This window comes from Myodes glareolus, chromosome 9 (genome assembly GCF_982192425.1).
Source record: "Myodes glareolus chromosome 9, mMyoGla1.1, whole genome shotgun sequence".
NCBI classification, from domain to species: domain Eukaryota; kingdom Metazoa; phylum Chordata; class Mammalia; order Rodentia; family Cricetidae; genus Myodes; species Myodes glareolus.
Genome location: NC_142034.1, coordinates 6,518,259 through 6,532,761, shown reverse-complemented (window position 1 = coordinate 6,532,761; position 14,503 = coordinate 6,518,259). Strand labels below are relative to the sequence as shown.

General features: G+C 45.5%; 1 protein-coding gene and 1 long non-coding RNA gene across 6 annotated transcripts in view; both read left to right on the top strand.

The window, feature by feature from the left end:
- The first annotated feature begins 1,698 nt into the window (after nucleotides 1-1,698).
- Nucleotides 1,699-14,503, top strand: part of Unk (unk zinc finger) — a 29,521-nt gene continuing 16,716 nt past the window's right edge. Inside the window, exon 1 of one of the 5 annotated variants that reach the window (XM_048451975.3) lies at nucleotides 1,699-1,949. In XM_048451975.3, the coding sequence (XP_048307932.1) occupies nucleotides 1,846-1,949 (104 nt within the window). In that variant the 5' untranslated portion in view covers nucleotides 1,699-1,845. The remainder of the gene's footprint in view (nucleotides 1,950-14,503) is intronic. The other 4 variants (XM_048451976.3, XM_087909767.1, XM_087909766.1 and 1 more) reach the window with 4 other exon arrangements.
- LOC125411700 (uncharacterized) lies at nucleotides 1,968-13,088 on the top strand. The gene is made up of 3 exons (XR_007235385.3): nucleotides 1,968-2,292; nucleotides 9,749-9,990; nucleotides 12,603-13,088. It is a non-coding gene; the product is annotated as an uncharacterized LOC125411700 (long non-coding RNA).

Sequence of the window (14,503 nt, the reverse complement as noted above, 5' to 3'; positions counted from 1 at the left end):
TTTGAATTCCAGAGATTCACGGGCCTCTGCCTCCAAGTGCTGGGATTAAAGGCCTGAGTTACCATGGCCCGCTCCCCATTTCTTTTCAGAGAGGTTCTCATTATGGAGAGCAGAACTGGACTGGAACTTGCTGTATAGACCAAGCTGGCCTCAGACCCATAGAGAGCCATCTCCTCTGTGTCCCAGAGGTAGGATTAAAGGTGTAAGTCAACAAGCACACCCAGCTTCTCTCTTTCAAAAGAGTTTTAAATTTTACTTATGTATTTGTTCCCTGATGCAAGTATGGAACCTGTTTTCTTCTCCCACCATGTAAGGGATCAAACTGTCGCCACATGGCAGCTCACAACAGTCTGTAACTCCAATCCCAGGGGATCTGACACCCTCACACCAATACACATAAAAAAAAATTAAAGCAAAACAACAGCAACAACAAAAACAAACGTATATCACAAACAAAATAAAATGATTTTGAAGCATATTGAATAAAGAACAAAGTCAGAGGAAAGCATTACACCCACGGCGATGGACATTTTGTTGGTTGGTTGTGTGTGATGCATGTGTGAGAGGAACGAGTGTGGACCCATGAGAAAGCCAAAAGGCAGCTTAACAGTGCCAGGGATCAAACTCAGGTTTCCAGCCTCGCAAAGAAAGCACTTTTACCCTGGCCCATCTCCCCATTCCCGTTGTTTTGTTATTTTTGGTGTGGTTGTTAGACAGCGGGAAGCTCTGGCTGACCTGCAACTAGGTTATGTAGACCAGGCTGACTTTGAACACACAGAGATCCATTTTCCTTTGCCTCCCGAGTGCCGGGACCAGGGCGTGTATCACTCTGCTCTTGTTTTCTAAGACTGGGTCTCAGTATGTAGCCCAGATTGGCCTGGAACTTGTGATTTTCCTCCCTCAGGCATGAGTCACTATATCCAGCCCGTGGAAGTCATGTCATAAAACCAAATGCCTAAATGTGAGGCTATGGCCCTGTATTTTCCCAAACAGAAAAGGTGTTCCAGAAAAGGGAACCCAGAGTGCGATATAACTCATTCCTTACTCACGCCCTGGACCTTCATATGGGACTACCGTGATGCTTCTCCGCAATTTACCAGTGTATCTATGAAAACCATTCTAGATAAAGATTGAGTTCTCCCTTGGACCTTAATGTACTGGAAACAAGGTGTTTGGGCCAGACACTGAGTTCAGAGGGAGCCCAGGTTTCAGGGCTGGTAAATGTTAATGAGGCACGGGAACAATATGGTGTAGTGTATCTTCTTTAACAAAGCTTCTTCAAACTGTCTGCCAGCCGGCATACTTTCTCTGGTGATGTACAGGCTACTACCATCTCAGGAAGAAGTTGGCTCACAAGCTTGCTAGGCTGACTTTAGCAACTATGCGCAAACTGTACTGGTAAGGAGGCAGATAATTACTGCAGTGTTGGTAGCGAAATTACACTTGGAACATTCTCGATTGGAATCGTTTAGGGCCTCCTTAACAGGCTTCTCGTACTCCGATGGTTCCAGTTTCAAGGAAGAGCTCTCCTCCCACCACAGAGTAAAAGCTCTGGTATTATTAAGAGTGGCCAGACTACAATTACCACAAGTCATTGCGGGTCCTCAGCATCCGGGACACGGTCCGCAAAGATCCCTGGGTATTGTGGTCTTGCGCCTCGGCAGCGACCCTGTGCCAACGGTAAAATTTCAGCCGAAAGAAGGACCACAACTCCCAGCAACCTTTGCTGCCGTGCGGGGGGTCTTCACGTTCTCGTGGCGCGGCGCAGGCGCTGTGGGTCTTCGGCGCGGACCGCGCAGACTGAATAATAAAAGGGGAGCGGCGAAGAGGCAGGAAGACAGGACCATGTCGAAGGGCCCGGGGCCCGGCGGCTCGGCAGCTTCCTCGGCGCCCCCGGCCGCTACCGCTCAGGTGCTGCAGGCACAGCCCGAGAAACCGCAGCACTACACGTACGTAGAGCCCCCCCCGCCGCGCGCGCACGCCTGACGTCAGCGGCCAGCGTGAGTCACGCGCGCAGGGAGAGCGCGAGGCTGTCTCTCACCCCCCCTTCCTTCTCCAGCTTGGCCCAGACCGGTTCCAACCTGCTAGGACCGGTCCCAGCTTCCTCAACTGTCACCAACCTCTGGTCGGGCCGTGGGGCGGGAAACTCGGTCCCGGCCTCCGAGTTGGGATGGCAGGAGCTCGGTCTCGAGTACACACTTCTCAGGGTAGGCCTTGGAGGCCCGAGCGTTCCTCAGACCGTAAAACCACAGGACCAGGCTCTTGGGGAGCGAGAAGTCCACTACATGACAAGTTGAGTTCTGTAGCAGCCGGCCCTAGACCTGTCTAGAAACGACGACTCGCTTGCAGTCGTCTGTGCGCCCGAGGAGCTCCTTTGTAGCTCAGAGGCCTGTTAGGTTGTCCACGAGAATCACCCACGCTTGAGTTCCCTTAAGCAGTCAGACGTGTAGACACGGAATCACTCTTCGCAGGCGATACTGGCCGGCCTGTGAGGGAGCCAACCCCAGGGTACTGTGTGATTGCAGGCCCCTTCAGAATCTGGCAGGAGAGGGAGCCTCAGAAAAGCCCTGCCAAGCTGCATTTTAGGCCTAGGTGCTGTGGGACAAAGGCCAGTGGTGGGCTTCCCCTTGTAAAGCGTTGGTTTCCGTTCCCAGCTGGTTCAGGAGTGCCTCTCATCCCCTTCAGGTGCCTGGGCGGTGTTTATAGGATCCCAACCCACGGAGAGTTCAGAATCTGAGAGGTTGAGCAGCACTCAAGTTGAGTAAGCCAGGAAGCAACTGTTGGGATACAGAGAACTAAAGGCAGGCAGGAGGAGCTTGGCAGAAGGCCTTTTGGGAGATGGACCTAGGAAATGTTTTCTAGGGACTCTGTGATACTGGCTGACGGCTAAGCTTGACTGACTGCACTGTGACTCAGTTGGTCCTTTCTTACTGGAGTTCTCTGCAACCTTGCTGTCGCTTTTGGTTAAGAAGTCACTGACTTACCTGGCCACACAGGAGTGTGGTCTCGATTTGCAAATCTGTAAACTTAATTGGGACTTATTTTGTATTACATTTATTTATTTATATGTAAATGTGTGTGGGAACACGCATGCATGCGCAGGTGTGGAAGTCAACAGTCCGAGGGCATTGGTTCTCTCCTTTCACCGTATGGTTATGGGGGTCCAACTCCGATGGCCAAGCTTGGCAGCAAGTGCCTTCCCAACTCTGCACCATCCCACACGTGAGAGTGTTCGAAACTGAAGGAGGGGGGAGCTCTACCACTGAGCTGTAGCTTCAAACACACACTTATTATTTCTTTAGTTATTACTTTCCAAGCTAGGTTCTCACTGAGTTGGTTGGATTGGCCTTGAACTTCTATAACCTAGACAGGCTCTTAACTCTGCATCCTCCTGCCTTAGACTCCTGAGTTAACCAGGATTACAAATCTGCCACCACAGGCCACCACAAGCCACCACAGGGCCTCATTAAAGAACCTTAGTTTCTTTTTGTGTGTGTGTGTGTGTGTGTGTGTGTGATGCATTGTGCACTTGGAGATCAGGTTAGGTGTCCTGTAAGATAGGTTCTTTATGGGCAGGAGAAATGGCTCCGTCATTAAGAGAGCACTGGCTGCTCTTCTTGCGTCCTGGGTTCAATTCCTAACACCCGCATGGTGACTCATAGCTGTCTGTAACTATAATCTCATGGGGATCCCATGCCGTCTTCTGGTGTGCAGACATACACATAGACAAGACACCTGTGTGCATAAAATAAATCTTGAAAAAGAAAAGATTATTTTACTGAACCTGAAGTTTGGCCAGGTTGGCTGCCCAGTGAGCTCTTGGGGGCCCACTTCCTCCGATCTCCCAATACTGGGGTTATGAGCATGTGTGATGTATGGCCCATGCCTGGCTTTTTACATGGTGATGAAGATTCGAACTCAGGTCCTCATTCTTGTGCAGCAGACACTCAACCCACAGAGCCATCTTCAAGGCCATATTATTTATATTTTATTTAAAGATAAGGTCTTGCTGTGTAGCTTTGGCAAGCCTGGAACTCATTGTGCTGCTTACATTGACACACCCTCCCCCATTATGGATCTTTTTCTCTACCTCATTCTCCAGCATTCTGGGTTTACACGACTTGGCTACCACAAATAGCTGCAGTCTGTTCTACTGTGTTGTGTTGTCATTGAGATACTGTGAAGTTACATTAGAATGGGTTCTGACAGATGAAAGGAGCGGACACAGTGTAATTGTCAGTGTCTGAATTACTTGTTTGCTTTCTCTGTGTAGCCCTTGGCTGTCCTGGAACTCACTCTGTAGACCAGGTTGGCTTTGAATTCACAGACATCTGCCTGCCTCTGCCTCCTGAGTGCTGAATTAAAGTTGTGTGCTGTTAATGCCCCATTTAGCATCTGAGGTGGTTTTTTGTTTGTTTGTTTGTTTGTTTTTTGAGACAGGGTTTCTCTGTGTAGCCCTGATGGTCCTGGAATTCCCTCTGTAGTCTAGGGTGGCCTTGAACTCACAAAGATCCACCTGCTTCTGCCTCCTGAGTATGGGGATTAAAGGGATGCATCACTACTTCCCGGCATATCTTGAGTTTTTAAGCAATTGTTTTTATGTGTCTAATTTTGTCCACCTGTGTGTCTGTGCAGCAGGGGCATATCTGGTGCCCTTGAAGTCCAGAAGGTGCATCAGGTCCCCTGGAACTGGAATTACAAATGATTGTGAGCTGCCATGTGGGTGCTGGGAATTAAACCAGAGTTCTCTGCAAGAACAGCAGTGCATTTAGCTGCTAAGCCATCTCTCCAGTCCTAATATCTGAATTTTTGTCCCCTTTGATTCTTGTTTGACATTTGTTTTTCTATTCTTTGAAGCTTGATGTGTAGTCTTGGAACTTGGCTCCTAAGTCATCTTTATTTATTAGAACATTTACTTACTGTGTGTGTGTGTGTTATGAGGACGATGTGTGGGAATTAGCCTTTCTTTTCTCTAGATGAGTCCCAGGAATCAGATTTGGTGGCAAGTGCCTTTACCTCTGAACCATCTCACCAGCTTGAGACAGCTTTTAAATCCACAGGAATTAATGACGTACCCAAGCTTAACTGAGAGATGGAGGTTACTGGTGTTCCTGTCTTTGTGTAGATATCTTTTTATCTACCAAAAAAAAAAAAAAAAACCCCAAAAACTAAAAACAAAGGCAACCAGAGAAATCAGCTGAATGTTGAGGTAGATTCTGGCATTCAGAAACAGTGACTTGGAAAACTTGATCATCCAGATCTGCGTTTGGTGAACATGAGGACACAGGTGGTACAAGTATACTTGGTGTCCCTGTCCTTGGGGATTAGGGGAACTGGGAGGTTTTTTTTGTTTTTTTGACCTGGGAGTTTTAAGAGTTTCAGCTGGGCCTCGGAGGCACACATCTTTAATCCCAGCAAAATGAGTTTTCAAGCACAGCACAGCCAGACCTGGCACTCTCTCTCGGAACTGTCCTTGCCTCCACCCCCCTCCAAGTGTGGCACTGCAGGCATGTGCCGCCATGGCCAGCTGGTGTTTGTCAGGTTTTGTGTTTTTTGGCTTTTGGTTTTTTGGGGTTTTTTTGTTTTTGTTTTAGTTTTTCAATACAGTATTTCTCTGTGTAGCTTTGGAGCCTGTCCTGACACTAGCTCTGTAGACAAGGCTGGCCTTGAACTCACAGAGATCCAGCTGCCTCTGTGTGCTGGGTTTAAAGGCGCGTGCACCACTGTCCAGCTGTTTGTTTGTCAATGTACTTATGTTTAGTTTATGTGCATTGGTGTTTTTGTCTGCACGTAGATCTGTGTGAACGTGTCAGAAGTCCTGGAGCTGGAGTTACAGACAGTGGGCTCTGGGAACTGAACCTCAGTCCTTTGGAAGAGCAGCCAGTGCTCTTAACTGTTGAACCATCTCTCCGGCCCCAAAATGTTTTGTCTTTTAAAATTGTGTGACATACTCTTTTGGGACAGTTCTCTCAATGAAGCACAGCCTGCCTCAAACTCAGCATCTTCCTCCCTGTCTGTCTCCCTTTCAGGTGCCTGCTGCCGTTACTCGTTTTTTGGGTTTTTTTGGTTTGTTTGTTTGTTTTTGCTGTTGTTGTCATTTTGTTTTGTTTGAGGCAGGGTTTTATGTGGACGAGAACCCTAAACTACTAACCCACTTGGGTTTTATGTAGATGAGAACCCTAAACTACTGATCCGCTTGCCTCCACCTCCCAGGTGCTGGGATTACAGACTTGTAACCAGGAAGGCTTGAACACTCCTGAAGCCGAAAGGTTTATATAAACAGTAGTTTGAAGGATAGTTATTTTCATATTTCCGCTAATCTTTTGTTTTGGTTTTTTTTTTTTTAAATTATTTATTTATTTATTATGTATACAATATTTTGTCTGTGTGTATGCCTGCAGGCCAGAAGAGGGCACCAGACCTCATTACAGATGGTTGTGAGCCACCATGTGGTTGCTGGGATTGAACTCAGGACCTTTGGAAGAGCAGGCAATGCTCTTAACCTCTGAGCCATCTCTCCAGCCCCCTTGTTTTGGTTTTTTGAGACAGAGTTTCTCTGTGTAACAGCCCTGGCTGTCCTGGACTTCCCTCTGTAAACCAGGCTGGATCACAGAGATCCACTGCCAAGGGCTAAGTTTAAGGCAGTTTTGTTTGTAATAAGTCTACTTTATACATTTTTAGAAGAGTTAAAAAAAAAAACAGATTTAAGAATAGGAAGTTTTGGGCTAGAGAAATAGCTCAGTGATTAAGAGCACAGGCTGCTCTTCCAAAGATCCTGAGTTCAATTCCCAGCACCCACATGGTGGCTCACAGTCATGTATGATGAATGGGATTTGATGCCTTCTAGCCTCAGGCATACATGCAGACAACACTCATACTAAAAAAAAAAATACATAAATAAATAAAATTAAAAGAATAGGGAGTGTTATGTTAGTTACATCCCACACTGTGTCCAGAAGTATAGATTTAGAGATTTATATAGCAAGTATATTAAAAATTAGCTGATGAGTGAGGTGGTGGTGGTGCATGCCTTTAATTCCAGCACTTGGGAGGCAAAGGCAGGCGGATCTCTGTGAGTTCGAGGTAAGCCTGGTCTACAAGACCTAGTTCTAGGACAGGCTCCGAAACTACAGAGAAACCCTGTCTTGAAAAACCTTTAAAAGAAAGAAAGAAAAAAGAAAAATTAGCTGATGCTGGGCTGGTGGTGCACACCTTTTAATTCTGGTACTCAGGAGGCAGGTCTCTGTGAGGCCAGCCTGGTCTACAGAGTGAGTTCGGGACAGCCAGAGCTACACAGAGAAACCCTATCTCAAAAAACAAAACAAAAAAAGAAAGAAAGAAAGAAAGAAAAAAGGAAAAGAGAAAGAAAGAAAAAGAGAGCGAGAGAGATAGGCAGCTAGGGTAGGTATAGTGGTGGTGTTTGCCTTTGATCCCAGCACTCAGGCACACACATCTCCTGAGTTCCAGGACAGGCAGTACTACATGGGAGACCCTCTCTCAAAAATAAAAGAAAAAAACAGAAACAAAAGGCAGTTAGTTGAGGGGCCGGTGAGATGGCTCAGTGGGTACATCTGAGCCTGACAACCTGAGTTAATCCTCATAACTCAGAAACCCGAATGAAGGTGGGAGGAGAAAAATCAATTCTGCCAGGTTATTCTCTGATCTCCAACACATGCATGTGCTCACACACACAGAGAGAGATAATAAATTTAAGCAGTTTGCTTGAAAGGACAATAGGAAGGTATCTTTTTGTTTGTTTTGTTTTGTTTTTGAGACAGGGGTCTTACTATGTATCTCTGGCTGTTCTGGAACTATGTAGACCAGACTGGCCTCAAACTTGAAGAAATCTGCCTATCTCTGCCTCCCAAGTGCTAGGATTAGGTGTGTGCCACTATGAGGTTAAAGTTTAAAATATTGGTTTCTTTTGTTATTTTTGCCCCTGTAAGAGGAATTATGCTTCAAAGTATATCTTTTTTGGAGTCCTTCAACTTTGCTCGATTCTCAAACTTGTTAATGCTTTTCTTTTCTTTTTTTTTTTTTTTAATTTATTATGTATAGTGTTCTGCCTGCATGTATGCCTGTACACCAGAAGAGGGCACCCAATCTCATTCTAGGTAGTTGTGAACCACCATGTGGTTGCTGGGACTCGAACTCAGAATCTCTGGGAGAGCAGCCAGTGCTCTTAATCCCCAGCCATCTCTCCAGCCCTTGTTAATTCTCTTGATACAAGAAAATGAAGCTCTAGTTATTGTAAAGGTTGTGGGGTGATTCTGTCTGTCTGTCTGTCCATGTAGTCTTCCATCCATCCATCCATCTATCCATCCATCCTTCTATCCTTCCATCATTTTTGAAACAGGGTCTCACTGTGTAGCCCTGGTTTGCCTGGAATTTGCTATATAGACCAGCCTGGCCTTGAATTTAAATCTCCTTGCCAGTGCTGGGATTAAAGGCATGCACTACTACGTCTGCCCTGTAGGTGTTTTTTTAGACGAGAAATGCTCTATAATATAATCCTGTATATACAGGCATCACGTGAATTTAAAACTTGTTTCTTTTTTTTTTTTCTCTTTAAAACAGCATTTGTCTTTGTAGCCTTGGCTGATCTTTAACTCACTCTGTAGAACAGGCTGGCCTCAAACTCACAGAGCTCTGTCTGCCTCTGCCTCCTGAGTGCTGGGTTTAAAGTCATTCATCACCGCCGCCAACTGAACTTGTTTCAGGGACAGTTTGTAAGAGTTTTCTCCTTCTGCCATGTGGGTTTTAGAGACTGAATTTAGGTTGTTAGGGTTGGCCGTGGGTGCCAATTCTGAGCCACCACCTCTACCTGGGATGCTTTCTTCAGCTTTATTCAGGAGATGGCCGAGGGTGTAGCTTAGTTGGTAGAATGAGTGTCTAGCATGCATAGAAAGGGAGGCAGCAAATTTGTAGTCCTAGTACCCAGAAGGTAGGCAGGTGGATCAGAAGTTCAAGGTTGTCCTGTCAGTACAAGGTCAGTCTGGGTTACGGGGAAACTGGAGAGAGAAAGGAATTGAGAGAGAGTGGAGCCCCATTAGCAGCTCTTTTGATAGAGAAGAATGTGTGTGAGAGAATGGAGTTCCATCAGCTGTTTTGAGACAGTTTTGTTAGTTGGTACATTACTGTTAGGAATTTTACTGGTTTTCCTCCAATGGTGAACATGTATTTAGGTCATTATTGCAGAGTGCAGTAGAGCCAGACATGCATTACTGGAGTGCAAGTTACAGAACGTCAGAGGCGATGAGCTAAATTGCCAGTAATCCTTTTTTGATCTCATTTACATGTTAATCAAATCAAATTAACTTCCTGCAGAACAAAAGGTTTCACCAGACCCCATTAATAAGTGTTCATGGTGTTACAATTTATTTAAAAAATCGCGGGAAGGAGAAACATCGTGTATTGAAAGAGGAGAAAGAGGGGCAGAGACTGGTCCCTGGGGACAAGAGTGAAGAGAGAGAGAGAGAGAGACAGAAAAAGAGATGGGAGATGGACAAGGCCCACCTTTTAAAAGGGAACAAAGAGAGTGTACACAGAGTGCTCTTAGTGGCTGCTGCTGAGGACGTATCCTGTCAGGACCCCAAGGGCAGGCCAGTACAGATGCCTGAATACTAACCTAAGGCCCACACTGAGGCCAGACTCTTAAGCTTCACACCTACTTGGTTGTTTGCTATATCTAAAGTAATGATTAAAGTTCAGATCTGCTTAATGGTTAAGTTTTTTTGTTTTAATCCAGCTATGTTAGACACTAAAGAAGGCTTCCCCTCAGTCCATATGCTTCTGCTCTGACTGGTGATTTCTGTCATCCTACAAAGACTGACTTATTGGTGAGGGCAGCTGGACAACTCTGAGAGCAGCAACTTAGAGCAATGCATCTTGGGCATACTGTGCTCTGGAGATAGCACCCCATGTAAGTGCAAAAAACAAGACACCCTCGTGGACCTACACTTCCCGCTTCCAACACCCTGATGCCTGAAGGTGAGGTCTCCTTCTCATGTGTCTTAGAAGCCCTGTGCACACGTGCCCTGTGCACACGTAGGTCACTAGAGCCCTGCAGCCTGAGCAACACGCAGGCTTTTTTGCTAGACCTCTGCCTGCCTGGTATTTTTCTTAGGAGTCCCTAGATCAGAAGCTGGGAAAGCAGATTCTGTCATCAGCTCCACTTGTGGAAGGAGGTGGGAGCAAAAGGCTTCTAGTTGTGTTTCTAAACTGGACAGAATTATTTTATTAATTAAAGTTTTGCTTTTGTTGTTCTTTAATCCATCTGTGTTTGAGCCTGAAGAAGGCTTCCCTACTAGCCAAGTACACCTTCGACATTTTCAGGTTGCAACTATGGACAATTATGGCTAATCCAAGTATATTGTCCCTCATCTTTTTATTTTTGAGACAGATTTTTCTCTCTCTTTTTTGAAAATATTTTATGATTTATTTAACTTTATTTTATATGCATTGGTGTGAAGGTGTCAGATCCCCTGTAACTGGATCTTCAGACAATTGTGAGCTGCCATGTGGGTGCTGGGAATTGAACCTGGGTCCTCTGGAAGAGCAGTCAGTGCTCTTAACCACTGAGCCATCTCTCCAGCCCCGAGACAGATTCTCTTTGCAAGTAACCCTGGCTATCCTGGAACTCACTATGTAGACAGCTGGGTTGGAACTCAGAGAAATCCCCCTGCCTCTACCTTTCCAGTGCTGGGATTTAAGGTGTGCGTCACCACTACTGGCCTCTGTCTTCCATTTAAACATGGATGAATTTGGGACACACTACTGTGCTATGTGAAGGAAGATGCTGAATGCAAGCTTTTCTGCCGTTCTTAGCTAATATATAAAGTTATATTAGCTTAATTATTAAAAAATGCTAAAAATTTTGGTTTGGTATCTTCTAGACATCCAGCATTCCATACCATAGCATATAGTCTATAGATTCACCCTTTGTGCTTCTTAAAATACCTGGCAGCAGAGACACCAGAAGAAACAGTGCATGGAATTTATTTTTGTTCAATGGGAATATTCAGAAATTACACAGCTGTGATGATACTTTTTTTTTTTTGAGACAGAGTCTCTCTACTTAGTCCTGACTGTCCTAGATCTCACTGTATTCTTTCATCAGACAGTCCTGGAACTCACAGAAATCTGCCTGCCTCTGCCCCCATGTGCTGGGATTATATGCCTGGCAATACTTTTTTCTGCTTTGAAAAATTACTTTTATTTTTTAAAATCATCACATAATGTGTAAGGTATCATATAACTTTTTTTGCTTTTGCTGTTGTTTTGTTTTTGGATTTTCGAGACAGGGTTTCACTATGTAGCCCTGGCTATCCTGGAACTTGCTCTGTAGACCAAACTAACCTTAAACTCAGAGATCCCCTGCCTCTACCTCCCGAGTGCTGGGTTTAAAGGCATGAGCCACCACCGCCCTGTTCGTTATAACATTTTCAACAAAGTGTGTTTTGTGGTTTTCCTTCCCTCCCATCTCCCCACTGCCACACTGCCCTGTTATACACACCCTCCCTCCTTCGTAGGCATTGTCTCAGCCAGCTTAGACTGGCCTCACGCTTGCTGTGCCTCCCCCGAGTGCTGAGATTGTAGGTGTGTACTACAGTGTGATCCTGGGCATCTAGGCCTTCACTCATACTACACAAGCATGTGACCACTGAGGTATTTCTAGCCCAGTGATTGCATGTGATTTAATATACTAAGAACTACCGATTGGAAACTTTAATGTGTTTAAATTATGAACTTAACAGTTTTGTTTATTTATTTATTTTTTGAGGGAGGGTTTTTTTGTGTAGTTTTGGAACTTATCCTAGAACTGACTTTGTAAACCAGACTGTCCTTGAACTCACAGAGATCCACCTGCCTCTGCCTCCCAAGCACTGGGATTAAAGACATGCACCTCCACAACCTGGCTTTTTTTTTTTTAAGATTTATTTATTTATTATGTATACAGTGCTCACGTGTGTGCCTACATGACAGAAGAGGGCATCAGATCTCATTACAGATGGTCGTGAGCTACCGTGGTTGCTGGGAACTGAACTCAGGACCTCTGGGAGAGCAGCCAGTGCTCTTTAACCTCTCAGCCATGTCTGCAGCCCCAAACTTTATAGTTTTAATAAAAATTGCTACCAGAGATCATCTTTTGAGCATATGACTTGTTGCTGAGGTTCAGCAGCCTTCGGTTCAACATGGGAAAACTTAGGATTTGCCGAAAGCTTTTCCTCCCAGCCTTGCAGTGTCTGCATTCTTAGTGTACATCAGGTGAATGCCCACATCTGGGAAGGCTGGAGAGCAACTGGGCTAAGTAGGTTCTCACAGATATGTTGCCTGTAAAGTAAAGGGAAGAAGCCTATTTTCCCCAGTGGCTTTTCCTTCCGAGGGTGGGAAAGAGATGGAGAGAGTGTCTGCTGAAGGGTAAGAGCTCATTCTTCAGTATCGAGGTGCCTGGTAAGGTTTGCACCGGCATCTCAGGGCAGCCCGTGTGTTCAGGCATTTAGGTTGTTCTATTGGCTGTATCTGCATTCATTGTAGTAACCACAGCAAACTTTGTCAGCTCTGTAAAACACCTCAATTCTCGCCCCTTTTTTCTTTGCCAGTGTGTAGAGTTTGACAACAGTGCCGAGACTGAGGAGAAAGAGAAGATGGAAAGGAGTCTAGCAAGTAAAAATGTCGTAGCGTTCTGTGTGGTGACTTTTCCTGTTGGTGGCTCGGTTTATTTAGGAGATAAAGAAGATACTGAGGCCACTGGCAGTTTCATCATGTCCTAAGTAGAGGGTTGAACGAGATGTCCCGTTCAGTAAAGTGCTTATCTCTTCTAAGCATGAGGACCTGGGCTTGAATCCCCGGCATCCAGATTAAAAAGCTAGGCATGGCAGCACATGCCTGCAAGCCCAGCACTTGTGGAGACAGGAAGATCTGGCCAAATTGTTGCACTCCGGTTCAGTGAGAGCCTCTGTCTTAACAAATAGGTGGAGTGCAATAGAGGAAGACCCCAGCGTCAGCCTCTGGCCTCCACACACGTGTACCTCTACCCATGCACACATACACGTGTAACTACAAAAATAAAGGAAAATTAAAACCAAGTGGGAAGTTTTTCTCCTCATTCTATGTAATGGGTCACAGGTATGGATGACATGGTATATTTCTATAATTGTGATTACTCGAGCACTGGTATTTATAAAGTGTATGTGACACACAAATGAACCTTGTTCCATCCCCATGATAGCTTAGTGTGTAGTTTCCCAAATTTAAAAAGATTAAAAGTGACTTTCATCTCAAGCATTCCAGATACGGTATAATACTCAGCCTGTAAAGGGAAATGCATGCATGATTAATATGCAAAACAGAATAAGAACTGTAAGAAATGCCTAAGGTGGCTCTGGGTGTGGCTTAGCGGTAGAGTACCATGTGCAAGGCTGTGGGTTCCATCTCCAGCATTTCCAGTGCAGGGGAGCTAACAGATAGTTAGGTGGAAAACAAGAAAGACTTCACAGAAGTGGCATTCAGAAGATTGATTTCCATTTAGTCCACCTTCGTTGGTTTCCTCAGGTAAGGAGTGAGACTTGAGCAAAGACAGGAAGTTTTCCTGCCGCTAGCACTGCAGCTGTATCCAGAGTGGTGAGGAGGCCGAGTTGAAAACCCACACTGGGATGGGTGGACGGGGCTAGGAATGCCAGGCCGAGCAGTGGTGGCCGCTTATTCGGGTTTCAGGAAGACCAACAAGTTCTTTTAAAAAGTCCTGTGTATCTGACATGGGGCAGTAGAAATGGAAGTGTGGCTGTAATGACCTATTGCCTCTGTCCTTACCTGAGGAATCCCTGTCCGGCATGTGAGCCATCTGCGTGTGACACTGTAGGCATTTCTGCCTCAGTCACGCAGGCTTCTTTTCGTGAGAGCCACTGTGTCCAAAGCTAGGGACCACGTATTAGCCTTCTTCCTGTCTCCTGTGTGCCTGCCAAGATGCTGATACCAAACTTTTTGTTTTATTTTTGTTATTGAGACAGAGTCTCACTGAGTTGTCCTGGCTATCCTGGAATCTTTTATGTTGTAAAGGCTGGCTTCCAACTCAGAGAGAGCTACCTGCCTCTGCCTACTGAGTGCTGGGATTAAGGGCGTGGGCAGTCAAGCCTGGCCTCAAATGTTTTAAGTAGATGATATCACGTGCCTTTAATCCCAGAACTCAAGAGGCAGAGGCAGGTGAGTTTAAGGTCAGCCTGGTCTACGTAGTTCATTTCAGGACAGCCAGAGCTACACAGAGAAACCCTATCTCAAAAAAACAAACAAAAGAAAAAAGGTTTTTGTTGTTTGTTTTTGAGACAGGGTCTTACTGTGTAGAACAAGTTGACCTCGGACTCAAGAGATCTGCCCTTCTCTGCCTGCGCCCAGTGGTGGGGTTAAAGGCTATACCACCATACCCTGTCAGACTTTCAGGAGCACCGATATTTATTTTGCAAATAAAAACACAGGATATTATCTAGTGGTAACATAGCTTGTACCC